Consider the following 27,453-nt stretch of genomic DNA (forward strand, 5'->3'; position numbering starts at 1 on the left):
TTATTGGGTTGGGGCCCAGGCACGTGTACCACGGCATGCATGTGGGTATCAGAGGACCATTTGCAGAAGTTGGTTCTCTCCTTCCACCTTGTAGATTCCAGGGATCAAACTTGGGTCGTCAGGCTTGGTGCTAAATGCCTTTACCTGCCGAGCCATCTTGTCAGCCCTGATTTAAAACCAAAACCAAAACCCAGCTTTATTTGCATACCATAGAATTCCTCCAGTTTTAAGTGTCTAGTTTACACTAGTGCTTTTCCCCACAAGTGTACAGGACTGTGTAACCCTCGCCCCAGTCTATCCGGCAGCTGCTTTTCAGTGTTTGTCAGCAGGTGAGGTGAGTGTCCCAGGGCCCCCACCGTGATACAGAGTCAGTGCTCGCCCATTTCAGAAGTTCTGGTTCCAGTTCTAAGGAGAAGTGATGGTGATACGGTGAACATCGGATATTAAAGCAAAGAATGACACCCATGCCTAAGCTTAGCGGCCTAGGCAGGGCTGAATGACGTGTTAGTCCGGGGCCTTTGAGGGCAGAGGTGGGTAGGTTTAACAGAGCTCTTGAGGGGTTCTGAGAGTCAGGGGGTGTGGCAGGAGTCATCCACCGGGAAGAAGATGCAAACATAGATCCCAGACGTTATTTATGGAATCATATTTTCAGTTTTAAATTTTAAAAATACATGTGTGAAGCATTTGGTGTTTCATTTTAAACAAAGAACAGTAAAAATTGTGTGACTGCCTCTGGGTAGAGAGAATTGCTTTTTTCACTCCTCCTCTCTCCTGCCTGCATGTAATGAGGGCACATTTGAGTTTCTTTTGGCAGAGGCGCACACCACAGTTCATCATAGCATTCTGCTGTTTGAGGTTAGTTTTGTCTTGTCACACGAACCACAATGGAACGAGGTCCCTGGTTCTAAATAGTGTGGAATCCACTGTGACATACCCTCCTGGCGCCACCAACCGCTCTTCTCTTGCTTGCTATGCTCCTTTCTCAGGCACCCACGGGGGTGGGGAGGGGCAGCCCCTGTCTAGTCCTTGCTTGTTGAGCTTCATCAGAGAGGCCCTCCTGGCCTGCTTGTCCCGTCTATCCTGCCCTAGCTCCTTTGAGTGGACAGTCTGTCTTATATCTGAGTGCCTAGATCAGGGTCTGTCATGAAACACATGCTCAGCAAACAGAGCCACAGCCTGCGTGCTGGAGGCCTGTCCCCATCACTTCCTGTCTTTAAGCCCAGCTTCCTACAGTTGTTTAACCACAGACTCGGATTCATAGAAAAAGGTCGTTCAGGTGATGTTTTTATTCCCTGCTCTGTAGCAGCTGTGTCTTCTTAGGCCAGAGATGGCCCGCAGAGAGAGCCACACACCATCTTGCCAGCTGCCTAGGCATCAAGCCCATTTGTATGGTTTGCTGGTGGGAGTGCTCTGTAGAAACCTTGTGAAGATCAAGGGCCCGTATCAGCTCTGACTGTAAGGTGAGGTAGAGTGGTGTGTATGAGGCTTCTGGTTTCTCAGCAGTTAGGCCTGTCACTGTGCCACACACACAGAAAGATGGGATTAGTCTGACAAGAAGCCAGAGTGCTAGCAAATTAATTTCTGTGATGAAGCACAGAATGATCTGGAAGAGACCTTTTTCTTCCAAGGCTTATATCCAAGCGCGGTGGTGGTTTACATACTCAAAAATTGCTGATGGCATCTGTATTAGCTAGAATAGAAGGGAAGGAGCCAGAGGTGCAGGGGCCCTGTTTAGAGAGACATGCAGCACGGGGGTCTGCTAGGTAAGCATGTTTAAAGCCATACATTATGCAGATGGTTATGTTTGTGAGTATTTGGCTGTAGGTCCCAAGCAGGACTGGCCCCCACCATTCTAAATGCCAATTCAGATTCCTGTGGAGGGGTTGTGACCCCGTATGTGTACTCTGCGGGGACCTGTCTGTGAGTACAGCTGTTAGGGGTCCTGCCGTTGGTCCCAAGCGTTCCTTGCATGGCGGTTGAAGATAGGTCTCCAGCAGCGGGCGGAACACTTGGAGGGCTCAGAGCATTCCGTGCGTATCCTTCCTCCTTGGCCAAGTGTAGGGCCCTGTGATGTCTGCTGCTCTGGTTAAGGAAAGCCAGAGGCCTGGTTTCTGACCCTCTGCAAAAGACCCAAATGCCCTTGTGTCTTTTTTCATCCTGGCTGGCTGCCCCTTGGCTGGAGCCTTGCAGAAGGAGCTCAGCCCAAACCTGTTCTTTAGCATTTGCTGTTCAGCTGCTAGACTGTACTGGATCCAGGGGCCCTGGAGCCATAGAAAAGCTCCCAGTGTGTATTGAACAGGGAGGTGATAGAGGAGAATCCATAATGATGGGTATCCTCGCATGCCAGCATGCTTGTGTGTGCAGAGGGGATAATCAATCCTACCCAAGCAAGTCAGAGGGCTCTGTGTGGGAGGTGGTGTTTGGGCAGGGCTTTGATGAACTCTCAGTAGAGAAGGCAAGTTGTGCTTGCTTGCTGTCATAGAACTAATACTGATACTAATACTAATATTAATACTAATACTAATACTAATACATGATCACCTTATACAGGGGAACGGTCTATTTTGGGCCATGTTGTTGGGATGATCCACTCTATAATTTGGTTGTTTGGGGCCTTGAAGATTATATTGGGGCAAAACTGCCCGCATGAGGGCCAGGAAGCTGGGGAAGAAATGACCAGGTCAAGGCATGCCCCAGTGACCTAATTTCAGACCTCCCATTAGACCCCATCTCTTAAATCTCTTAGCAGTTTCTCTTGGAATCAGCCCTTCAACACACAGACCTTTGGGGGGACATTCTGAATCCCTTCTATAGAGGGGAAGTGGGGTGTCAAGTGGAGGAGCTCAGGGTGGGAGCTAGCCCTGCTGGGAGGGAAGCTCTGGGGCAGCCACGCCTCTTCACCCTCTCAGGGGACAGCCCTGAAGTTCCTGGATCCAGTGGAAACCTCCCTCACACAGAACATCTCTGCACAGCCGACTGGAGTACTGAGGCAGCTGTGCTTGGCTCAACGGCTGCCTCCTGCAACCCTACAAGGGCCCAGTCTCTGTTTGTCACGATGGGCCTTCCTACACAGGTTGCTTTCCTCAGAACCGAAGGGGCCCCCTTCCTTCCCTGCTGCTGGCCTGTGGTCCTTCTGTGGGGTGGGGAGGCTGCCGAGTGCCTTCATGGGACTGTTGAGCCGTTCTTGTGTCCTTTCCCCAGCCTGCCCATGTTTTTATTTCATTTATCCAGGCCTTTACTTCTAACCCTGTTTATTTGTTACATTTATTTTGTGTGTACGTGTGCCACAGTGTACGTGTAAGGGTCCGATGGCAACTTTTAGGAGTCAGTTCTCTCCTACCATCATGTGGTGGGTCCAGGGATCAAACTCAACTTGTTAGGCTTGGTGACCATAGGTTGCAAAAGCCTTAAGTTCTTTGAATGAGGAGGGAGAAAATATAAGAGTTAATGGTTAATCGTCGTTAACTTGATCGGATTGGGATCCGCCTAGGAAACACCTGAGTGTGTTTGTGAGTGCATTTTCAGAGAGAGAGTAGGGGCAGCACCATGCTGTGGGATGGAGCCTGGGACTGAATAAAAAAGTCAGCTTCCTGAATGCGGATGTAGCATGAGAACCGCCTCACTCTGCCACCACACCTGCTCTGCCATGACGGGGCATATTCCTCCAAACCATGAGCCTAAATGCAATTTTAATAATTCTGGTGTCTCCTCTTTGACTCTTGAGAGCAGTTCAGGATAGCACCCCGATGTCCTGAGGGGGGCATGTTAGCTTGCTCCTGGCTTCCCTGTTGCTTGCTAGCTCAGAAATGTGCCCCTTTGCTAGGGTGCAGTGCTGGCTTGGTGGCCTGAACGCTAGAAGCTCATGCCATGCCTCCTAGGAACGATGGAGCTTGGTCCCAGATACGCCTGGGCCAGCGCAGTAGTCCAGGGCCAGCCCTCTGGCCGTCAGGGCCTGCTTGGAAACCAGGCTGTGTTTAGTAAACTTCCTGGAGTGGTGGAGCCCTGAGAGAGCCTCAGCCACCACCGCCATGGCTTTTAGAAGTTCTGCTCTCTGTGGCTGCAGCCGACCGAGTCGGAAGAGGAGATTGAAGGAGGAGATGTTGTTTGTCAAAGGTCTCTGTCTTTCCCCCCAATGTCTGGGCCTAGAGCTCTCTCTATCTGGTGCTGGGAGGTCCCTTGACTCTGATTTGTTCCAGCTGCACAGCCCTTCATCTCCTCCTGGGCAAACTGGATGTTCTTTCTGCTCAAAATCTTTGCTTGGTGAATTTTCTGTCAACTTCTGCTGCCTTGGGCTGGTAGGAACAGGCTGGGATGGTGAGGGTGTCCTGAGGGCTCCTGTGGTTAGTCTTCTGTCCTCTGTGGCTTTACCAGGGCACTCCGAGGCATAGGACAGATTTGATAGGGAAGACAAAAGAGACACTGGGTTGGGGGGGGGGGTTCGGCTAGTCAGGCATACTTGCGGCACCCCTGCACCTTTCCACACAGATGTATAGCTCTGTGCCTACCAACGTATATAGTTGATTATGTTTGTTGAATGACTAAATAAACAAATGGGATTGCATGGTTACTTCAGTGCCTGATGGGTGTCCTGTGTGATCACATTCTGTGGGTAAGAAAGCTAACAAAACCCCACCCCCACCCCAGAATGTGATCCTGCTTCCTACCCCTCAAGTGGGGCATGGGTGGTGGAGGTAGTGCCATAGAAGGCTATTATGACTGTCTAAATAAGATAAACAATAACAAATCACTGTCTTCATGTCAGACAGAGCCTCTAGGAAGGTCCCAGAGCTGGTCTCTTGGATGTACACAAGGATACCATGTTCAGACTGCTGTTTTCGCAAACGGGACAACCTGTAATCATGCTTATGAAATGACCGGTTTTTAAACAGAAAACCAGGGAAGGCAGAGTTAGTGGTCCACCCTAGAGTGTAAAGTCAGAGGAGAACAGAAGGCAGAATTACTAAGAAAGATATGTATCTGTGGAAACCAAAGCTGATCTCCTGCAACAGTTAACACTAGTCAGTCCGCAAACGTGGGGAAACCCTTGCACAGTGAGTGCTGAGTGCTAGGGAGGAGTGTGTGGAGGGAGCAGCAGGCTCGGGCAGCCTGAGTCTCTGACTCAGCCGCCTTCTTGTTTGTAAAATGGAGGAGATGATGCTGCCCCTTCAGGACTGTTTTGGGGTTAACACAAATGGTAGCACATTATACTGAAATACAGTGGTAGTGGCTGTAGTGTATCCCTGCCAGGACTCTTGGGTGTAAGCTTCCCCCCCCCCAACAACAACAAAAAAACAACCTGGCTAATTTGCAGGTCCTCAGCCTGCCGGGTTAGCAAGAAGGGGCTGAGTTGCCCTGCTGTTCTTTGACCCTGTCTCCAGATCCCCAGTGATTCCTTCCTGCCTTCCTCAAGGCTGCCACCTTCAACCTCACCCTCACACCACGTCCTCTGAGCTAGGCCAGCTCCAGGGTATAACTGCGCTTCGGCTTTCCATTGCTCCTCACACCGTGTGTGGGAGCAGATGCTCCTCTCCACCCACACAGGAGCCAGGTGCTGTCTGCATCTCTCAGGTTTGTGCGGTCATTCATTGACCAATTTGTCTGCTGCTTTCCATGCCAACTGGGACAGACTGGATGACTGTCAGGCTGTAAGCAAGTTAGTGGGGTTTTCTTAGACTCCACCACTGACTCAGACTCTCTGGGGTTCCCTGCACAAAACACAAGGTAGAGTGGGTGTCTAGTGTTTTTTGACTTCACTCCCTGGGGTTGCTTGTGAATCATCTGGCCTAGAAAATGATGGTGTTTCACCCCCAGCACCGTCTCTCTGGCAACCAGCTCCGGTAAGCTTAACCACAAAACAATTCAAATTTGAGAGATACCTCTGGACCTTTACACATGGTGTTTTCCTGTGCCTGGGAGCCTTGCCCAACACTGCAAACTAGAAGTGCTTTTTCTAGACCCCCAGAGCGTGCGTGCATGCGTGCATGTGCAACTGTGGTGTTTTGCCTGTGTGTGTATGTCTGTGTACCACATGTGTGCAGTCACATGGAGGCCAGAAGAGAGTGTCGGATCTCCTGGAACTGGAATTGTGGACAGTGGTTAGCTGCCATGTGAGTGCCAGGAACCAAACTGGGATCCAGTAGAAGAGTAGCCAGTGCTCTTAACCACTGAGCCATCTCTCTAGCCCTTTAGATCTTTGAAACTGCTGGCATGCTCATCTGTGTCTACACCATCTGCATTCGGAGGACTTGTTGACCATTACACTTCAGGCACATAGTAGGTGCTTGGCAGGAAGTAGGCTTTCCTCAGGTGCCATGATTCAGTTATTCAGCCTGCTTGCCTGCAGGGACTTAGGAAAGAGTCTTCTGTGTGTTGAAACTGGTCCAGCCTGTAGCCTGGGAGACTTTCGAGAATAGCCGCTTTTCTTTATAGTGGAATCTTGAAAGAAACAGGCATCTACTTTTCACAAGCCATGGGGAGGAATAGACTCAGACACTCATTTCAGGTTTCCCTTAGGAAGGAATCTGCCAGGGGAAAGCACACAGGCTTCGAACATTGAACACCTTGTGGGCCAAGGGTGTGGCTCAGGGACACACCCTGCTTATCTCCAGTGGGGCTTTATTTCCATTGTTTCTTTTATGAGGTTTTTTTCTAAGTTTAATTCTCTATTTTTTAGCCTTTGTTCCTCCTTGATACAAGAAAAAAATTACTTATTTTTCAAACAGTGCTCTACAGAGAAAATGTTTAGCCGCCTTGTCTTTAATTTTTTTAAAAAAGATTTTATTTATTATGTATACAACATTCTGCTTCCATGTATATCTGCACAGCAGAAGAGGGCACCAGATCTTATAACAGATGGTTGTGAGCCACCATGTGGTTGCTGGGAATTGAACTCAGGACCTCTGGAAGAGCAGTCGGTGCTCTTAACCTCTGAGCCATCTCTCCAGCCCCTGTCTTTAAATTTTTATGTTACATATTTGTGTGAGGAATGTGCCACACACGGCATGAGTATGGGAGCATGAGGATAACCTGGAGGAGTCAGTCTTTCCCTTCAGATTTGGGCCATCAGGCTTGGTGGCAGGTAACTTTACCCACTAAGCCATCTTGCTCACCCTGTTTTGTCTTGGTTGTTTTTGAGACAGGGTTTCTCTGTATTGCTTTGGAGCCTGACCTGGCACTCGCTCTGCAGACCAGGATGGCCTCGAACTCACAGAGATCCCCCTGCCTCTGCCTCCTGAGTGCTGGGATTAAAGGCTAGAGCCACCAACGCCCGGCTTGTTTTGTCATATTTTGAAACAAGTTTTACCAAGTATCCTGGGCTGTCCTTGAACTCACGATGCTCCTTGCTTCAATCTTCCCAGTGCTATCACAGATGTGTGCCACCCTGAACCACTCATTCACTCAAGAAGTCATCAGAATTAGGGAAAAGCTAAGGAAGAGCCAGGCATGGTGGCACACATCTGTGTACATACATGCCAAATAGGCTTGAGGAAGGACATGGGTGTTCTCACCAGGGATCAGTGTTGGAGTGATAGGTAACCCATGTCCTTCCTCAAGCCTATTTGGCATGTATGTACACTACTGTGAGCTGTAACCACTGTCCATGTGGTAGGACACGGAGCTAGCTCCTCCCATCTGGTGGGAACTCAGTCCTCGAGGCCACCTGTTTCTGTTTTAGTCTGCTGCTCTAGTGGATCACTGGAGCTGTCTCGGTTATTCTAAAGGACGCTATAATTAGATCTTTTGGTCCTTGGCTGTGAATAAAGATTTTTCTACATGAGCTCATACTCTAGAAGCATTTTCTTCCCTTGTCTCAGATCCAGTGATAGGGGCAGGTAAGCATGGAAGCAGGGGCTTTGTATATCTCACCGTATGGCTAGGAGCTAGTACTTTTGTGTCCACCCAAGGGAACATGGGGGCCTCTTGCCTGCCAGTGATCTGTGAAACTCAGAGGGGAAGGAGATACATGTTGCCTGGGGAAGCCCCAGAGCATCCCCTTGGCCTGACTTGAGGCTGTTAGCACTTGGACGTGGGAGTTCCCTTTCCTTCTGATTAAAGCCAACAAGGAAGGCTTGATTTTTCTCAGTGATAAGAAGGGACCGTGGTAATGTGTGGATTAGAGCCTTTGGCCATAGGATATGGAGCCACATTACCGGACCTCATCTTCTGGTATGTCACTGAGAACAAAGGCATGGCCTCGGGCCCCACCTGAAGCTCGGGGGTGTTTGGGGGTACATGCAGAGGAGTGAACTCTCAGGTCGGGTTCTGAGTCTTGACAACCATGCCAGTGCCATGGATTCGAGTTCCTGCCAGGAATTAGCAGGCTCTCCCAGGTAACAGCCTCTATTCCTGTGTGTATCTCAGTTCCTAGGTGTGGTTTGAGTTTTTTCATTTGTTCAGTGTATCCGTTCCTTTTCCCTTTGTTATAAAATACCTGACAGAGCAACTTAAGGGAAGGTACATTTATTTTGGCTCATGCACTAAGAGGATCCATCATGGTGGGGAAAGATGTGGAATTTATGGTGTGTGAGTGTAGGACTCTTCACATTACCTCATATTCTACTTCTGTCAGGTCAGGATGGGGATGCTGGCATTTATCATCAGGCTTCGTTTTTCCTTCTGTTTCTTCAGTCCAGGGCTCCAGTTCATGGAGTGGTGCCATCCATGTAAGTTTTGGCTTCCCTCCTTAGTTAAGCCTCTCGGGAATTGCCCTCCAAGACACATACAGAGGTGTCCTAGCTGCTTCCCAATCCAGTCAAGTGGACAGTGACGGGTGACGTCACAAGTGTTTGCATTTGATACTCGGGGCCATTTTTGGCACCGTGTGATAGGGAGTCGGAAGTCTTGAGAAAATGATGCTGTGCTTTTGGCATATACACCATTCCCTGTTGTATGATAGGATGTGATGAAAAAGGCAGAAAAACAATGGTTGTGTTTGTTTGTTTTTAACAAACCTGAATGGAAACCCTATTCATGACCCAGGCCAGATTCTTCCGTAGGAAAGATCTCAGGTCCTCAGATACTGGTTTGGGTGATGGAGACAGACAGACATCCAGCCTCAAGCACAATCAAAGACATCCAACTCTGAATGAAGTACGGCTTGGAGCCTGTCCTAGTGGCAAAATTAAGAGAGTAGCCAGATGTTTTGATCAAGGATTGCAAAGTGGAAACTGTTACATGATTGGCAGGCCAAAATGGAGAAGCCTGTCTGTGGGACAATTTGGCCACATGATGTAAAGTGTCCGTCCCTCCGTGTCGTCCCCCCCAACCCCCCGCCCCAAGAAAGTGAGTAAGGCCAATAGGATGCTCTTCCCGGTGTCTTAGATTGAAATACTGACAGCTTGACCCCTGGGAGGCTGTTGGTTGAAGCTTGAGTCTTTGTGTGAAGTGATGTGGTAACCACTAAAGAATAATGTGCACTCAGTTTGAGGGCATGATTGTGATGCCACAACCTGGGGTGCTAAAGAAGGGGGATCACAAGGACCAGGCCAACCAGGGTACATAGCAAGCCTCTGTCTCAAAAAACAAAGGACGCCATAGGTGTTTTCTGTGGTTTATGTTAGACACTGAACTTTGCAAACAAAAGAGGAGGGGCACGTGAGATGCATAGGCGTTGGCGGCATGAAGCTGAAGACGGTGGGTTTGCTGCTCTGTCCCACCCGCTCTGTTTGAGACCTCAGGTGATAACAGGCAAAACCGTATACAGATGTCTCCTAGTACACACTAAAGATTTTTGCTGGTGGGAGGGACTGTTCATTATCATGGAGAGAGATTTATGAGGTGTGTGAATGGCAAAGGGCTCAAATGGTTCTGCCCAGAATTCTCACGTGGTAAAAAATAAGTAAATAAATGAATTCCTGTGTAGTGTGCACTTGTAAGAGGCTACTGGGATTTTTATTTTAGTTTTTATTTGATTTTTTTTTTCCTCCTTAAAGCAAAGCATACACCTCCTGGGACTCCTTAAGCAGTTGAATTTAATTAAATCTGTTGCTGTTTTGACACAGGGAAGAGCATGGAGGAGATTAAGAAGGTGCTGCTGTTGGTGCTGGGCTGTGCGGTTCAGGTAGGACTGCTCAGTGGGTGGAGAGGGTTCCAGGTAGCCAGTCCATCATTACAGGAGTTGCTAGGAGACAGAGTGGCAGCTGTTTGTAGTGCCAGGCACCTTGAGGTGGAGACCCTCTCAGGCCAGGATAACAAACTGTGTGCTCCTGCAGCTTGTAGGCCAGATCTCGGGCACCTGTTTTTGTGAGTAGGTTTTAGTGAGTTGCTATCACGTTCCATTCTTTGCAATTGTCACGACATGCTTTCCAGCTGCAGTGGCAGGGTTGAACTGTGACAGAGGCCAGGAAATTTAAAACTGTCAGCATCTAGTTGGACCTAGTGACATACACCCATGATCTTAGCACTTGGGGGCTGAGGTAGGAGAATTGTGAATTTGAGGGTAACGTAGACCACAGAGAACTTGCCTCAAACAACGAGAGGCTGGTGCCAAGATTAGTAACAGCACTAAAACCCTGGGTTCTATTCCCGGTGTCACCAAGCAGACACAGTTGCCCTCTGGCCTTTACGGTCTGGGTGGTGGTCAAAGCTGGTCAAGGCCCTTGCCCTGAGTCATTTGTGCTCCCTTGAGAATATCTGTGTGAAGTTAAGCATTTCTGTGTCCCACCTAAGTTTTCACCTGGGAAGGGTCGAAAGTAAGCCTCTGTAGGTGGCCAGGGAGCTTCATGTAGAGTCTTTGTCTGAGGAAGTACAAGGACCCCAGGCTGGTGTGGTTGTGGTTGTTACCCCAGTTTTCTGTACCTGGACGAAGGCCTCTATTAACTTGTGTAACCCTTCATAGTGTGAAAGGAAAGAGGAGTTCATTGAGAGAATCAAACAGCTGGACATCGAGACCCAGGCTGGCATTGTGGCTCACATCCAGGAGGTAGGCATGGGGTTGGGGCCTGGCTGTGGATGCTGGGGCTATAGCAAGATTCAGTGGAAAAGTTTGAGGACTACATCACCATGAATGATTCTGCTAATTTTAGGTTTCATAACACCGCAGACGCATTGATTCTGTTTGGAAAGGTAGCCACCAGCAAGCTAAAATAAAATAGAAGTTAAAAAAAAAAAATCAACACTTCAATCAAGTCATCTTCTGCCTGCTTCTTCTTACCTTATATGGGCTCAAACTATTTTTAAGAGCTGTCAAATGGTTTAGGCTCCGAATTTGATTTATAGACCCTGAAAATGTATTCTGGCAAATGTCATCCCACTCTGAACAGTTGATCTTTATAGAGAGTCTCTGCTGCTGTCAGTGATACACAAGGAAACAAGCTGCCACCAAGTGCAATGGCAAGGCCAGCAAGTCCTGAGAGCACTGCCTCAGGAGGCTTCTACATGGGAAGGACAAGCCAGACCATCCTGTCCCTCTGCCTAAGGTTGACTGAGATGGTATCCGCTGAGAAGGTAGCTTCCCTGTGGGGCAGATGGCCCCTGGGGTGAACCTTTGTCCTAGTGCTAGGTGCCTTGTTAGGGCTAAGCATTCGCTCTAATTAGACAGCATAAGTAAGTGCAGCAGTGGGAGCCTGTGAGAGCCACTGTGCAATTAGAAGGGGCACCAGACACAGGGCTTTCCTGCTAGGTGCTGGTGACATGGCTGTGGCTATTGCACTGTAGAGCCCGGAGTTTTAAGCCAGGATTTGAAGTAGGAGATAGATTCCACTCATTGCACAGTAGGAGAAAGCTGACATAGGAGAAAGTCAGTTATTTAATAAATATTTTCAACTGTGTTCCTTTGAGTTTAAGAAGCGGCCTGCCTTTTAATTTCCTTGTGCGTGTTGTTTTGCAAACACGCATGTCTAGGGACTTAGGTCATTGAGATTTGCCAGTTCTTTGCCACTCACTGTCCTTTTTGCCCAGACAGCAGGATATTAAAAAAGCAAAAAGAAATATACAACTAAAGAGGCCTGCGTAGACTAGCAGATTTGGCGACTGGCATAGGAATTCATTGGGTACCTCTTTTTTTTTTTAATTAGTTCAAATTAGGAACAAGCTTGCTTCACATGTCAATCCCTTCTCCCTCTCCCTCCCCTCCCCCCCAACCTCCCACCTGCCCCCACCCCATCCACCCTCCACTCCCCAGGCAGATCATGCTGGGGATTTGGCCTCCTGATCCTGGTTGCAGGGTACCATGGAATAAGATTTCTCCCAGTTCAGACATCTGAGTGCTTCTGCAGTGGACACCTCTCTTTCCTGGTGTTGTCGTCCCCTTTGAGACCTGTGTGTTATACCATCTCTCTTCCAAGGACGAGAGGATGGCAGCTCAGCAGATCCTCAACTCTCTGCTTGGAGAGTGGTTAAAGCCAGGCTGCCCTCTGAGGTCTGTGGGAATGAGACTCAGGCCTCAAAATCGCCTAAGTCCGTAAATAGCTCTCCCCAAAAAACCAAGATTGCTATGCTATGTCTGCGCTATTCTGAACTGAGGGAATTAACATTTTTGCTCTGTTTACATTGGATTTTATTTTAAGAAATAAGGTAAGACCTGTTTCTCATCCTCACACGGAAAGACCCGCCTTCTCTGTGTTGTGAGTTAATGTGGCCTACAGCATCCCAGAGAACGTGAGCGTCATGTCATGCTAGGAAAGGAGGGGCAGCTTCCGAGCCTGGATCCTAAACCAGCTTACTGAGCTCCTCTGCTAGGCATGGGAAGGTTGTCAGTGGGGGCTTCATAACGTCTGGGGAGTAAGTTGCTGTTCCTGGTATGGGAATGAGGTGTAGAGTGGGCTCTGGGCTCTGGGTCACACACCACATGGCCCTGGGCATTCAGGAACACCAGCAACCTCTAAAGTCCTGGGCCATGTTCCCACAGGTAACCCACAACCAGGAGAATGTGTTTGACCTACAGTGGCTGGAATTGCCAGACGTGGCCCCAGAGGAGCTGGAGGCCCTCTCCAGAAACATGGTGTTCCACCTCCGCAGACTCATCGACGAACGTGACGAGTGCACAGAGGTGTGCCTGTGGGGCAGCTGTGGCGGGAAGGGTCACTGACCTGGCCTTTCTCCTTCAGTTTTTCTCTGTCTCTGGTCTGAATGCAGCCAGACTGCTGGTCAGGATCTCTGGGGTCAGAATCTCTAGGGTGGGATACCAGTTTTCCTCTGGGTATAGCCACTGTGGTGAATGACATGCCCTCAGGAAGACAGAGGCTGACCAGGGTGCCTGCCCAGCATGGGGGTGGGGGAGCATGTTTCAGCTCCTACTCTTTTTTTGTAACACTAAATAGTATCACCTCTCTGAGAACATGTAACATGCTCTCTTTCCTGATTCTTGGTCTCTTGTCTCAGTGGTTCTTCACTTAGTCTGGGCCTACCTGACACTGGGCCAGTCCAGGGAGCACTAGTGAACCCGTGTATTCCCCTGTCTCCTCCCTGTCTTGTGCAGCTGATCGTGGACCTGACACAAGAGAGGGACTACCTGCAGGCGCAGCACCCTCCCAGCCCCGGCAAGTTCTCCAGTCCAGACTCCACACCAAGCCCCACCAGCAGCCTGTCTAGCGAGGACAAGCAGCACCTGGCTGTGGAGCTGGCTGACACTAAGGCCCGGCTGCGGCGTGTCAGGCAGGAACTGTGAGTCCTGCCACTTTTCCCTCTGTGTGGTATGAACCAAACACAGGTCTTCTCTGTACTTTGCATGTGTGGTGTTGTGGATTGGCTCAGCCGGCAGGGCGGCTCTGAGCACCTTGGAGCTGAAGGCTCATCACCAGCCCTCTGCAGGCCTGCACTTGTAGTGAGGGCTTCCTGGTGATTAGGCTCTAGCCAGACTGTCTGTCAGAGTAGGCTGCTGTCCATGCAGGCTCAGTTTAGGGCTGGGGTGAACAGAGTGTTTTCTTGGCCCTCTTGGTTCATTCCTGTTTCCTTGAAGTTGTGAATGCCGCTTGTCCATCTGGGGAGTTGCTTGACCTTACCGCTCCATGGCTAGGCTCTCTGTTTAAGGGTGCATTTTAAAAACCTAAGACTTTAGAGCTGGAGAGATGGCTCAGTGGGTAAAGTGCTTGCAGAGTTTGGAACCCCAGCACCCACACAACAGCACATCAGTAACCCTCCACTGGGAGTGGTGAGAGACGGATTTCTAGGGCTTGCTGGCTAGCCAGTCTAGTTGAAAGAAGTTCCTGCTTCAACGAGAGACTCTGTCTCAAGAAAAATAATGTGGAGAAAGACATGGACGATCAAATCTGTGGGTACTACATGTGCTTGCACACACACACACACACACACACACACACACACACACACACACACACACACACACACACACACACACACACACACACACACACACAGAATAAATGTCAGGAACCTTTTCACAGGCTCCCAGAAGCCTGTGTGCCCTCCTTTCCCCTCTGTGGTCCTAGAAGTAGCAGACTGTTCCCAGAGCCTGCCAAGAAACATCCTCCCCTTCACTCTCTCCTAATCACCCGTGCAGGGAGGAGAAGACAGAGCAGCTTTCGGATACCAGACATGAGGTGGACCAGCTGGTTCTGGAGCTTCAGAAGGCCAAGCAAGATGTGAGCACAAAGCCCAGGCCTACACCTACAGGGGCTGAGGCTGGGGTTCCCCAGTAACTGGGAGTCCCAGGAGGTCAAGATTGTAGCATGGGACTTGTCCAGCAAATCTGTCCGCAGTTGTCCTGAGAGCTATCCTCGGGGTGCCAATGGTGTTTCTTAGTGAAAGTGTGGGAGACCCCACAGGGTGGCATTGACGTGGAGTTCCTTGGCCATCAGGAGATCCCATGCTGAAGGGATTTGACCCTTTCTTCCTCCTCAAATGAATGCTTTAAGCTGGCTTCCACCTTCTCCAATCTTACAGAACATTCAGCTCGCTGCTGATGCCCGGTCTGCCCGTGCCTATCGGGATGAGCTGGACTCGCTGAGGGAAAAGGCAAACCGTGTGGAGAGACTGGAGATGGAACTGATACGCTGCAAGGAGAAGCTGCACGATGTGGACTTTTACAAGGCCCGCATGGAGGTAAGCAGCCACCCTCGAGACAGAGTGGGGTGGCCAAACAGGCCTCCATCTACCGCTGTTGGACACAGCCTCTGAAGCATGTGTCCTTGGAGGATCTGAGGAGAGAGCCATACTACAGCAGCTGCTTCCTCCGGGAAAGGCTTTATTTTATCATTGCAGCTTGGAGTTCATTGTTGGGGCGGGAACCTAGCAGCAGGAGCTGATGGGAAAGCAATGGAGAAGTGCTGCTTGCTGGGCTGCACCACCCACAGCAGCTTTCCCCTATCAATCTCTAATTAAGAAAATGTTCCCTAGACTCACCTTCAGGCCAGTCTCATGGAGGCATTTTCTCAATTGAGAGTCCCTTTTCCAAAATGTCTCTAGCTTGTATCAAGTTGACATAAAACCAGTTATCACAATAACAGAATGGTGACTTCTATTTGTGTGTGGTGGGGGGAGGTTTGTTTGTTTGTTTGTCTGTGTCTTAAGGCTTACAGTTTCTGGGCTATTTGCTAGTCCTCAGTCTGTGCATCTATAAAGTAAAAATACTGCTGCTTATGGAGTTTTATAGATGAGAGATGTATAGTTCTCCTAGCCTATCCATAGACAACGGAAGCTGTGCCTACTTATTGTCATTACATTGTTGATCGTAAGTGTGGGTACACTGTGTGTGTGGAGGACAGGGTGAGTTTCCAGGATTGCTTCTCTCCTCGTCGTCGTCGTCGTCGTCGTCGTCGTCGTCGTTGTCGTCTTGTTCCTCTGGCTATGCTGCTGCATTCTCCAGGCTCGCTGGCCTTCAAGCTTTGAGCCTGTTACCTTGTTTCTGCTTCCCACATTGCTGTAGGAGTGTTGTGACAACAAATGTGTGCCACCACATCTGGCTTTTTAAATTAAAAAAAAAAAAAGTCAACCTTATTTTTAATGGTATCTATGTAGGTGGGGGGACTGTGCATGTATGTGCAGGTGCCCTCAGAGGTCAGAGGCAGAGGTGGTTGTGTGCTGCTCTAGAGAGCTTGGTGCTGGGAACTGTTAGACACTGAGCTGCCTCTCCACCTCTTTGTGTCTAGTCTTGATGTGGGTGCTGGGGATGGAATTTCAGTTGTCAACTTTTTGCCCACTATCTCTCTGTCCCTCTTTTTTTTTTTTTTTCCTTTTGAGATTGGGTTTTGCTATTCTGCCCACACTGGCCTTGAATTCCTGGGCTCCAGCTGTCTTGCCTCAGCCTGGTAGCTTCTGGGGTCACAGAGCACAGATCTAGCAGCCCTCTGTGGGACTTCCCTTTCCTGCTGGCTCCAGCGTTGCTGAGGTGGGCTCTAGAGGATATGGCTGAGTACTTCTTCTCAGATCCACTCAGGGAATGTCCTCCTGAGAAATGTGAGTGGCTAAGACACCTCGGGTGCTGGCAAGGAGCTGGCACAGGGGCCCAGGCCTTCCTTTGTCTGGGAAACAGCTTGTTGGTTCACTGCCTTTGTCCATGTTGAGAGGTGTAAGTTCTGGGATGGGGGGCTCCAAGTGGACTCTGATGCTTATTCAGATGCCACAGTTGGAACCTCAGGCACTGTCTTGTCCAGGATTCCCAAAATGCTGCCTCAGCAGCTCTTCCTGAAGTTGGGACTTTGAAAGGTCTCCAGACAGGGTCAGTAGTACAGTGTGATGGCCAGGACTCACTCACCCCAGTACTCCGTCCCCAGAGGTGAGTGGGTCCCAGATCCAGACTCCACATTCATTACAACATGGTCCCAGTGTTCTCCTCAGACAAGCAGATAAGCTACTGTGTTAGGAACTGTTGCTGCTGCTGCTGCTGGTGATGGTGATGTCATTCTCGCTACAGCACAGGGAGTATCTAGACTTTGGAAGAGGTTTGCAGGGAGTTTCCTACCGGTTTTCTCAACACCCGACTCAGTTTAGTGTGATCATCAAGCATTTTCCGAAGGGACTCACCACCAGTTCCTTAAGAATCATTTTTCATTAACGAAGCTGATTTTTGGCTATTCAGGCATGTATGTAATGCAGTCTAGTTAAACTCTCTCCCCCACCACCTCTAACCCACAAGTCCCCTTTCCATGTTCTTGTTGCCTTTGCTTTATTTTGGAACCGCTAAGTTTAACCAAGGCTGCCTGCATGACCGTGGGTGTGGAGCAGGCCGTTAGAGCTGGTGGGCTCACACAGCTCAGACACTGACTCTGCTCCTCGGCATGCATCAGTAACTAACAGTTCTCCAGGGAGGTGTAAGAATTGTTTCTAAGCAATTAAAAACAATGTTGTGAAGAGAGTGTTTATAAATTGAGGCTGACTTATGGGACTCCTAATGCCAGAGAAGGTGCCAGATGAAATGATGGAGCAGTAGGCAGATGTTTAGACACACGATGAAGCAAATATAGCAAAATATTACAGAATTTGGGTGGCGTATGCGGAAGTGTAGACAGTGTTAATTTTGACTTTTCAGTGCATTTTATATTTTTTATGACCAAAAAAATCAGTGATAGAAGGGACAGTGTAAACTAGGTATAATGACACCTGTAATCCCATCACTTGGGAGGCAGTTCAAAGTCATTCTGGCTGCACAGTAAGTCTGAGACCAGCTGGAGCTGTATGAATGAAACCTTGTGTCAAAACAAAAACATCACATACCTGGCGGAGTCTGAGGTGGTTCATTGAGTAAGAACATTTGCTGTACAAGCAGGAGGCCTGAGTTCAGATTGCTCCTGTGATCCCAGCCTTGGGGAGGTGAATGTAGGAGGGTCCCTGGGACTTGCTAGCCAGTCAGTGCCTTCTTAAAATAAAGTAGCAAAGTGATGGAGGAAGATTTCCAACACCAAGCTCTGGCCTTGACACATGGATTTCCACCTCCCAATACACAGCAAACACAAGGGGTGGGGGTGGGGGGCAGAGACAGGGCCTCACAGTGTAACCTAAGCTAGATCCTTCTGCCTCAGCCCCCTGAAGTGCAGGTGTGTGCCAGCATGCATACTTTCCTACAGAGGATCTTGGCTGCAGGATGCTTACTTCCATAGGTGAAAATTACAGAACTCAGTACCTGTCTGTGGTCAGCTCTGTCTATGTGGGCTTCCAACCCTGGGGTGGGGATTCTACCTCACATGACGGAAGGCACAAGATTCTTAGGAACCCCTGCCCTGAATGAAGGAAACCATTGCTGTATAGAGAAATCTGAGGTCCACTCTCCTTGGGACTGGCTATAGCTTTCACATTTGTGACACATTTAGGTAACAGTGCTAGGAGTGGGAGTGGGATGACCGAGACATCCACTCTGATGACCTGAAAACACACCAGTGCAGATCCCCAGAGAAAGAGCGTGTCAGTGACAGGTGGGAGGAGGAGATAAAGGAGGAGCTCGGGTCCGGGGGCAATGGCAAGTTGAATTTCATGAGTAAAATGTAGACCACAAATTTACAGTTTGCTTTTAAACTCCAACAGCTTTTCCGTGGTTACTGGTCTAATTCAGAAGGGTCGAAACTGCATAACGGGGAACAGAATAATCACCTTGGAGACAGGAAAAATGTGGAGTGCGTACACAGAGAAACCGTGTGACTTCCCTTTGAAAACAGTGGTCCTTAGAGACACTATCTGGGGCAAGAGGTGTCACAGTCAGGACTGTAGGGGAGTGACACAGCCTGGAAGGTTTTCTTTCTCATTATTTCCTGATTGGCTTAAAATTTCTGCCCAAGGCAAAAGGCAGGTGACCAGATGCTGTGCTCACCCTGGGTACAGTGGCCGTGGTCTTCCCTGTGCTGTGTAGATTAACAGCTTTCTAGGAAGTGAAAGTTTCGAACTAGCCAGAGGGGCAGAGACCCAGCAGCACACTATTCTGCCAAGTGCTGGGCAAGCCTTGTCGTGTTATGAAAGGAGGGGTGTGTTCTGCCCTGGCCTCCTGTGCACAGAGGGATGCCTGCAGTGAGCTTATCCTAGCCAGCCCTTCTCTGTAGAGAACCCCGAGCAGAGATAAAAGCCCTGGAACAGGTCTTGCAGGGAAGAGGCAGCCAAAGAAAGAAGGGTGGGTCACTGGCAAGCCCTGGCCCTTAGGAGCTGGGTTAATGATCAGTTCCAGAATGTTTCATACCTAACAACCCCCATTCCAAGATCACACCCCTAAAATGATAGCAGTGGGGCCCAGGGCCAGGAAGGGACAGAGTTTGGGCAGTCCTGCCCTGCCCTTCCCTGCCTCCAGGCTGACTCATTCCCCTGTACCCTGGGGTTCCTAGCTCTTCTAGATGTGCCTGTCACTTTCAGTGGGAGATGCTCAGGGCTCAGTAATGGTAAGCGCCCAGTGCCTTGAGCTTTGGGCTGGCGCCTTTCTTGCCCTGGGATCTCTATCCGGTAGGAGCCTCAGTTCATGTGTTCAGAGTCGTTGTCTGCCCTCCATACCAGCCTGTGTTGATTGGAGACCAGACATTTTCCTTGCACTTGTGCAGGGGTTTTCGTCATCTCTTTTTCTCCTCACATCGCCCCTTCTCATATGGATCAGGCCCAGGGACCCACCATCCTTTAAATCCATGTCCCCACCTTTCAGCATGTGGCTGTCCCAGTAGATATCTGAAGCCTGTGCACACCTCTGGCTGCCTCCTGCTGGCTTGCTCTGGTTACTCCAGCATCTGTACCCAGAAGCCCTCCCTGCATCTAAACTGGCTGTGCTGCTCAGTCCCCTGGTCTGCTCAGTGGTCCACTAGATAGCTCTCCATCTCTGGAATTATTCCATGCTCTCTCCCCCTTGTCCAGCCCTCAGTGCTAGGGCCCTTTGGCACCCCCACCCCACCCTGGGCCTCTGCAGACTTCCCTTTCTTTGTGTCCATTCACATAGGAGTTGTCCACTTACGGCCAAAGAGCAGGGCTGGGTCTGTGTGCTCAGCAGGCCATATCCCCAATCTTTTGATTCACATTTCTTTTATAAGCTCCCCCTCTTTCTGGGCAGTGTGTGACATGTGGTATCACTGTGATGTATGTTTCCGTCTGTTTCCTGACCAGACTGGCAGCCCAGGCAGATAGTATGTGCCTCTCTAATAGTGAGGCCTCTGGGCCAGTGACAGTCTCTACTCTCGAATCAGCAAGCTATAATCTGTAGATTAAACCCAGCCCACCATTGGCTTCTATGGGTAGAGTTTTATTGGAACACAATACCCCATCCTCTAGCTCCAGCAGAGAGTTTTGCTTTCTGGTCCTTTGCAGAGTAGGTGTGCAGTGAGGCCTTTAGGTGAGCAGCAGAAACTGTACAGCCTGAACTGTGTTTAGCGCTGGGTCCACAGTAGCTCTTAAGGTCCACAGTGACCCTGAGGTATAGTAGCCTCCTCTCTCCAGACAAGAAAAAGCATCACAGTTGCTAAGCAAGTGGTCTGGGATTGGAATGTGGCTGGCAGTCTCCAGAGCCCTGACTGGCTGCCAGAGAATGAGGGGGAGCCTTGGCCATTATAGAGAAGAAAGGGGACGTGGAAGGGTGGTACAGGAGAACTCGAGGTGTTTATGGAGGGATCACAGCCTTCCACAGTTCATGCCCAACTACCGCAGTCATGTCCCAAGTGAGGAGTGTTAAATTCCAGGGAGCTTGCCGAACTCAGATGCTAGGTGGGCAGTTTGTCCCTGTTGCTTCTAGGGACTGTGATGAGATCTGTCAAGTTGAACAGGACAGAGAGGACCTTTGGTTTCTGGTCTGCTCCCTACATTTCTTCAGGTCAGGCCTTGTTACAGGCAGGCAGGCCTTCAGGGTTAGGGTAGAGCATACCCTGCCCTTGACTCTTCATGGCAGTGGGGCTGAGGGCTAAGGCACTGGGTGAGGGATGGAGACAGGGCAGGAAGGAACAAGAGGCCTGTTGCTAGGGGTCCAGGGACCCAGCTCTTACTACCCTCAGCAACACCCTCCCGCCCCCCTTCTGTGGCAGTGGACACCAGGAGCCATTGTGTGTTGCCATTCCAGGCTTACTGGAAAGGAGGCTTTCTTTGACTCCGGTGTTTGGTCTTCATGGTGGGGTCAAGAGGCCTCCTGGAAACCAGTTGTTTTTTGTTTGCTTTTGGTTTTCGGTGTTAGGGACAGAGCCCAGGGTTTCTTGTGTGCTAGGCAAGTCTTCTGCTGTTCAGCGACACCCCTTGCCAAACAACTCTTGTCTGTTGACGAGGGTGCTGCTTCATGGGTGAGTGCTGGATTGAACTTTGTCCTTCCCAGGTGTGAAGTGTCTGTGACTAGATAGCTGCGAGTTCAGGCATTGTGCACTGGGAATTGCACACATATTGTTAACCCACATTTTCACTTAGGCAGAATTACTCAGCCCGAGAGTTCTTACAGCTAGTGTTCATGGCAGGAATGGAGTTGGCCCACTAGCCCTGATTCCCCGAGCTACTCTTCTAAGTCACAGTGGCAGATCAGGAGTGGACTCTCAAGTCACTTGGGGACAGGACCTTCAATCTAACCTGTGGCTGTATAAAACCCCAGCTGTGGGCAGGGCAGGGTTGGGCTTATAACAGCTTCCTGGTTGGGGCAGATAGGTGTGCCAGACAGCTGCTCAGATGACGAGTCAGCCTCAGACAGCTGCCCGGTACAATGGAGTCAGTCAGCCTTCTCAACCCTGCAGACCAGTAGTGGAGTCCTAGAGCTGCAGGAGCTTGAGCATAGCATCCTTCCTGGCTGGTGGTTGTCCTGTGAGTTGATAGATGTGCAAGGCAGGGTGGATTGTCATTACCTAATACTGGGGACATTGAGACCACCAAAACAGACGGTTTGAAAGGTTGTTGTCCTATCAAAGGTGAGTCCTTCAAGGACCAACACATAGGCCACCTCTAATTCCCCCTTGCTACAAGACTCAGTGAACACAAGTGTAACAGTCCTGTCCCGAGGAGTTCCCAGAGTGGGGGAAGAGGACAGGACAGTCACCATTACCTCAGAGCAGGATCAGGAAAGAATGGAAACCCAAATACCCGAACTGACTTAGTGACAAAGTAGACTCCCAAGTCCTCAGAGGGAGTCATTCAGGGTGGGTCTTGAAGTAGGAGTTGTCTGTGTGGATAAACACACAGCCTGCCCTGTGTGGTTGCTTACTGGATAAGAGTAGTGAGGCTGACACAGGGGGACAGTGACCACAAAGACTCCTGCTGATTTGAGACACTCAGTGGTGTCAATCTCAGCCTCTTATTAACATCTGCCATTAAGGGTGATTCTTCTAGGAGTGGGGGGCCATGGAGAAAAGAAAGTCCAAGCCTTCAGCCTAAGTGGGAATTTTGGCCTCGGCCCGCAGCAGGCCTGTGACTGTGGGTACACTTGAGTGGGTCCTTCATCTGTGGGAAGAGACTGACCCTGGTCTTCCTTCCTTCCAAGGGGTGCTGTGAGGAGCAGGTGAGGGAGGACCAGCCACAGAGATGTGGTCTTTGTCGGGCATGGAGCCTCCAGAGGCAAATGGGAGACTCCCAAATCAATGTGTTGCTTCCACAGGCCCAGCTTTGACAGAGCTCATGTCTGTGAGTGCTAGCTCCCACTGGGAAGCTTGCATTCAGGCCTGTGTGGGAGAATGAGCCCATGGTGGGTACTTGGAAGCTCCAGCTTTGGCCCTTGCTGTAGTCAGTCTGTGAGTGGGAAAAGTCTTGGGAATCTTTCCTGCCAAGGAAGGTGGCAGTTTCCAGTGTGCACTGTTAATAAGCTGTGAAGACATGTGGGGGACATGCAATCCACCAGGCCCCCCTCAGGACACCAAGCACTGCTGGGAGGGGCAAATGGGACACGAGAGGCTCAGGACAAGGTCTGACAGACATGGCACATAGACTGGCCTCTTCCTGTGATGCCAGCAGAGGCCAGTTTCTGCCTGTGCCTGTCTGTGGGATTTAGATGTCCTGCTTTGCTGTGCTGCGACTTGACTGTCCCCTTCTTGTCTGACCTAAATACTGAATCGAGGGGATCTGAATTAGTCCTGGGCTCCTTCCCTGTGCAGTCTCTCAGCCACTGCTTTACTCCCCTTTGTTAAAGGAAACTCAGGCCAGCGGTGACCCACATTGTCAGCAGAGTCCACTTCCCAGCAGGGTCCGAGTTTAGGATCATCTGGCCGTGGAAGACCTCAAGGAAGTGTTGCCTTCCCAAAGTTCCTCGTTATCTGCTGTGTTGGGGAATCAAACCGTAGGACCTTTGTGTGTGCTAGGCATTCGCTCTGCACTGAGCTACACCCCAAACCGTTAAGCATTTTCTCGATCCTTGAATTCTTTTTCATTGCGAGTCGACTTGCCTGGCCTCAAGGGACCGGGTGAGGATGACAGAAGATTGGAGGCAGAGCTTCCTCCACGTGTGTCCCTCACTTGTTGCTTGGTTCCAGGGGCCTGAAAGCACTTTGTTTGGAAGTCCTGTGGTCATGACCCTGGCCTTTATCTGATGGCTCTCCTGTTGGTGTTTGCTCTTCAGGAACTGAGAGAAGACAACATCATCTTAATCGAGACAAAGGCCATGTTGGAGGAGCAACTGGCGGCTGCCCGGGCTCGCAGTGATAAAGTCCACGAGCTGGAGAAAGAGAACCTGCAGCTAAAATCTAAACTCCATGACCTGGAACTGGTATTAATGGAAGCGGGTGCCATGTACAAAGTCGATGGCGGGGGTGTAAGGGGGCGAGCTCCTCTGATGTGTCAGCAGCAGCTTGCCGACTTAAGAGCTTTCAAAGCTCAGTGGCTCCAGTGGGCACTTACTGCCCTCGAAACAGCTAGGACCTGACTTGTATGTTGCTTCTGCAAGGGTGAACACTCACGTCTTTTTCAAGGGTCCTCAATGGCTCTTGAGTGGGTTGAGCACTGGCATGTCATCCCGTCACAGCGTAAGAGAACTGCAGAGACCTACTTTAGAGCCAACAAGTTGCCCGTCACCAGTATCATGTTGCAGAGCACTCTTCCTAGTGTTCCTACTTTCAGAGTGTTCGCTGAGACCTTAGGACTTCCTTCTTGGCCATAGTAGCCAGATCAAGGGACTGTCTAGTATTGGTCCCTGTTGCAGTGGGACCCTGAGTGGGGTTGTTTGTTCTCTGTCTGGAATGAAGCATGCTGTCCTGAGTGGATGGTGGTTGATACTTCATGTCTGAGACCAGTCAGACCTCTCTCACGTTCCCTCTTTCTGCCCTAGGATCGGGACACAGATAAGAAACGAATTGAGGAGCTGCTGGAAGAAAACATGGTTCTGGAGATAGCACAGAAACAGAGTATGAACGAGTCGGCCCACCTGGGCTGGGAGCTGGAACAGCTGTCCAAGAATGCAGACTTGTCCGATGGTAGGTCGTGTCCGGGGCTGGGACCCAGCCCTCTGTGGCCACTGCTCATCCAGGAGCTGAGCCCTTGGCTGGCTCTGCGTCTTCCTAACAGCTCATCCATTCTCACAAGTAAATGTGATTTCCTCAAGTGCCATTTGGAGCTGTTTCATTATGCTCATCCCCAGGGGAAACATGAGTGGCCCGGCAGCCCGGAAGTAAACTACAAATGAAGTGTTGGGATTTCTTGGTTTCCCTTGTGGACAGTCAAGAGCTTCCAGATCACAGCTCTTTGCTGATGACAGAAAGCCCTGACACTAGAAGTGTCCCCAGTGATCACTAATCCTTATTATAAATGGACCCCGGACATTATTTGCTCTGTTCATTTGCATAATTGGGCAAGATGGATGCAGCCTGCCCTGTCTCCCTGGTGGGAATGCTAAGTGGCCACTGCTCCCCAGTCTCAGGCTCTTTATGGGTCTTCCTGGGGGAAGAGGGGGAAGGGAGTCCTCCTTCCTGGCACGCACTGCTGCCCTCTGCCGGTACCCTGAGATAAGGTGTTCATTGTGGGAAGGGTGGGGACCCCAGTCAGCACTGCAGCAGGAAGCTCTAGCGCCCAGCAAACAATAAGCTAATTCCTGTGTTTGAAAATAGCCACGTTCACCTTTCCCATGCACCCGACATAACAAGTTACTGTTGACTTAGCACTTGACAAAGCAGGCTTGGGCGTTTGGCTTGTTTTAGATTTGGAAGATAATCAATAAAAATTCCCTGAGTCTACCACCAAGGTCATTTCTTCCAGTGCTCTTAACCAGCTCTGAGCGTGAAGGCAGTGAGTTAACTTGTTTCTGTGGACACTGAATTGTGTCTGCGGAGGTGCCTGGGAGCTACACAGGGTAGGAGAGAGAGGGTATTGTCTCTGCCTCTGAAGTTCAAGTCTACCAAGAGGAACTTCTTCCCCCTGGTGGACTGGAGAAGTAGTGCAGGCTTTCAGGGCCAGCCTCAAAGGCCTCATCAATTCACACTGCCTAGTTCAGTTTCTGATCCCTTTCAGGTCAGTGGCCATCATTGATTTCTATTTATTTTTTTTTATTTAAAAAATTAGATTCATTTATGCACGTATGCATACTGGGAGTCAGGACGGTTTGTGGGGATTGGTTATTCCTCCACCATGTGAGGACCCAAACTAAGGCCATCAGGCTTTGTGGCACCTTTACTCAGTGAGCCATCTCACTGACCACAATTTTGCGTGCATGGGTGCTTTTGCCTGCATGTATATCTCTGTACTGCTTGCATGCCTGATGCCCACAGAGGCTAGAAGAGGGCCTTGGATCCCTTGGAACTAGAGTTACAGGTGGTTGTGATCTGCCATGTGGGTGCTGGGAAATGAACCTGGGTCCTCTGCAAGAGTAGCCAGTGCTCATGACCACTGAGCCATCTCTCTGGACCTGTGATTTATTCTTAGTGATAGTGTTGATTGGTTGGTTGGTCTCACTGTGTTGCCCAAACTGGCTCCAAACTCCTAGGCTCAGGTGAGCCTCCTGCTCCATTCTCGTGAGTAGCTGGATTAAGCTGTGCCTGGCCCTAAATACTTCTGGTTGTTCTTGGGCTGTGGTTTGAGATCGGGGCCTCATGTATACCGAGCACACACATTACCACTGAGCTCTACCCACAGCCTCTCTAGTGGACTCTGAAAGACAGAAAGACTTGGAAAGACCTGGCTTTGAGTGCTGGCTCCTACTTGTGACCTGGAGTAATACCATGTCTTTAAACTTTAGCTTCCTCGTCTACAAAATGAGGGCAGCAAGCTTGCCCTCAGCCTCATGGGAGGAGCCCGAGGCTTTAGCACTACTGGCCCCATTTATGTTTACTGTGCCTGTGAGTCCCGGTTGCTGGGTGGTCTGATGAACGAGCCTTTGTGCTCAGTGTGGAGCTTGCTTGAGTTGCTGATAAGCTGTTTGCAGTCAGTGCTGTTGTTGAACCGTAGAAGCTTGAAAGATATTCTGCCTGAGTTTCAGCATGGGAGGATCAGAAACATGGATGGTGGTGAAATCCCTAAAATGAGGCCAGTGAGACAGCTCAGCAGATAGCGGTGCTTGCCAAGCCTGAGGACCCGAGTTCAATGCCCAGAGCTCACATTATAGGAGGAGAGAGTCAGCTCCTGCAAGTTGTTCTCTGACTTCCATGTGCCGGCACTCATGCACACGCACACCCATAAACAATTGTAATAAAAAGTTAACACTTAAAATACTAAATTTATATAATCCACCATTATAAAAATGACCTCCACATAAATGTTACAGAAGTATTGTCCAACAGGAAGAAGTAATGAACAACATCATAGAAGTAATGGCCACAGGTTGAGTTAGTGGACTTTTACTTTAGGCCAGGTGCTTTACTTAGTTTCCTTTTTTTTTTTTTTTTTTTTAAAGTAAAATGCAATTATATCATTTCTCTCCTTCCCTTTCCTCTGTCCAACCCTTCCCATGTACTCCACTTCCACTCTGTCAAATTCATGGCCTCTGTTTCTTTAACTGTTACACACACACACACACACACACACACACACACACACACACACAGCTAAATGTATAAAAACACACTACTTAGCCCATATACTGCCACTTGTATGTATGTTTTCAGAGTTGGTTATTTGGTACTGGATAACCAATTTGAGGGACTCTTCCTTGGGGAAGACTTGCTCCTGCTTGCAACATCCTTTAGTTGCCTGTAATTCTTGGCCTAGGTTGAGATCCCATGTGATTTCCTGTTACATGTCCGCATGTTATTGGTATTGTCCTATTCAGGTTGTGTTTGGGCAGCCATGATGAGGAGATTGATATTTCTAGGACATTAACTTGCACAGCCAACTTCCTGTTCCTCTGGCTGTTACAATCTTGTCACCCCCTCTTCTGCTGTGACTACTGACCTTAGCTGCAACCTTGTGCTGTAGATGTATCAGTTGGGACTGATTACATTTTCTGTAATGATCTCCATCTGTTTGGTGAGCCCTATAAAAGATATGGATTTAGAATGTAGTTAGACGTTATGCCAGTTTAGTAAAGTGTGGTTGTAGGTTCTCCTTCAAGATCCATGGTGGCTAGCTTGCTTTTCTTTAGCTAACCGAGAGAAGGCCTCCCAAATGTCTCTGTACCTGTGTTGATGCTAGGATTAGGCGTGCTGTGCTGTTGTCACAGTCCCCTCCCCGTTGCTTCCATTGTTGCTTTGGATCTTTAAGATGGTCTGGCCTGTTGGGTCTGTACTG

General features: G+C 49.6%; 1 protein-coding gene across 2 annotated transcripts in view; it reads left to right on the top strand.

The window, feature by feature from the left end:
* Ccdc88c (coiled-coil domain containing 88C) overlaps window positions 1-27,453 on the top strand; it is a 121,063-nt gene that overhangs the window by 52,705 nt on the left and 40,905 nt on the right. For both annotated transcript variants that reach the window (XM_027419128.2, XM_035445571.1), the window contains exons 5-12: window positions 10,002-10,060; window positions 10,838-10,921; window positions 12,848-12,988; window positions 13,418-13,602; window positions 14,459-14,540; window positions 14,842-15,000; window positions 23,363-23,509; window positions 24,068-24,212. In XM_027419128.2, coding sequence (XP_027274929.1) covers window positions 10,002-10,060; window positions 10,838-10,921; window positions 12,848-12,988; window positions 13,418-13,602; window positions 14,459-14,540; window positions 14,842-15,000; window positions 23,363-23,509; window positions 24,068-24,212 — 1,002 coding nt within the window. The remainder of the gene's footprint in view (window positions 1-10,001; window positions 10,061-10,837; window positions 10,922-12,847; window positions 12,989-13,417; window positions 13,603-14,458; window positions 14,541-14,841; window positions 15,001-23,362; window positions 23,510-24,067; window positions 24,213-27,453) is intronic.

Source organism: Cricetulus griseus, chromosome 5 (genome assembly GCF_003668045.3).
Source record: "Cricetulus griseus strain 17A/GY chromosome 5, alternate assembly CriGri-PICRH-1.0, whole genome shotgun sequence".
In the NCBI taxonomy this organism is placed as follows: Eukaryota; Metazoa; Chordata; class Mammalia; order Rodentia; family Cricetidae; genus Cricetulus; species Cricetulus griseus.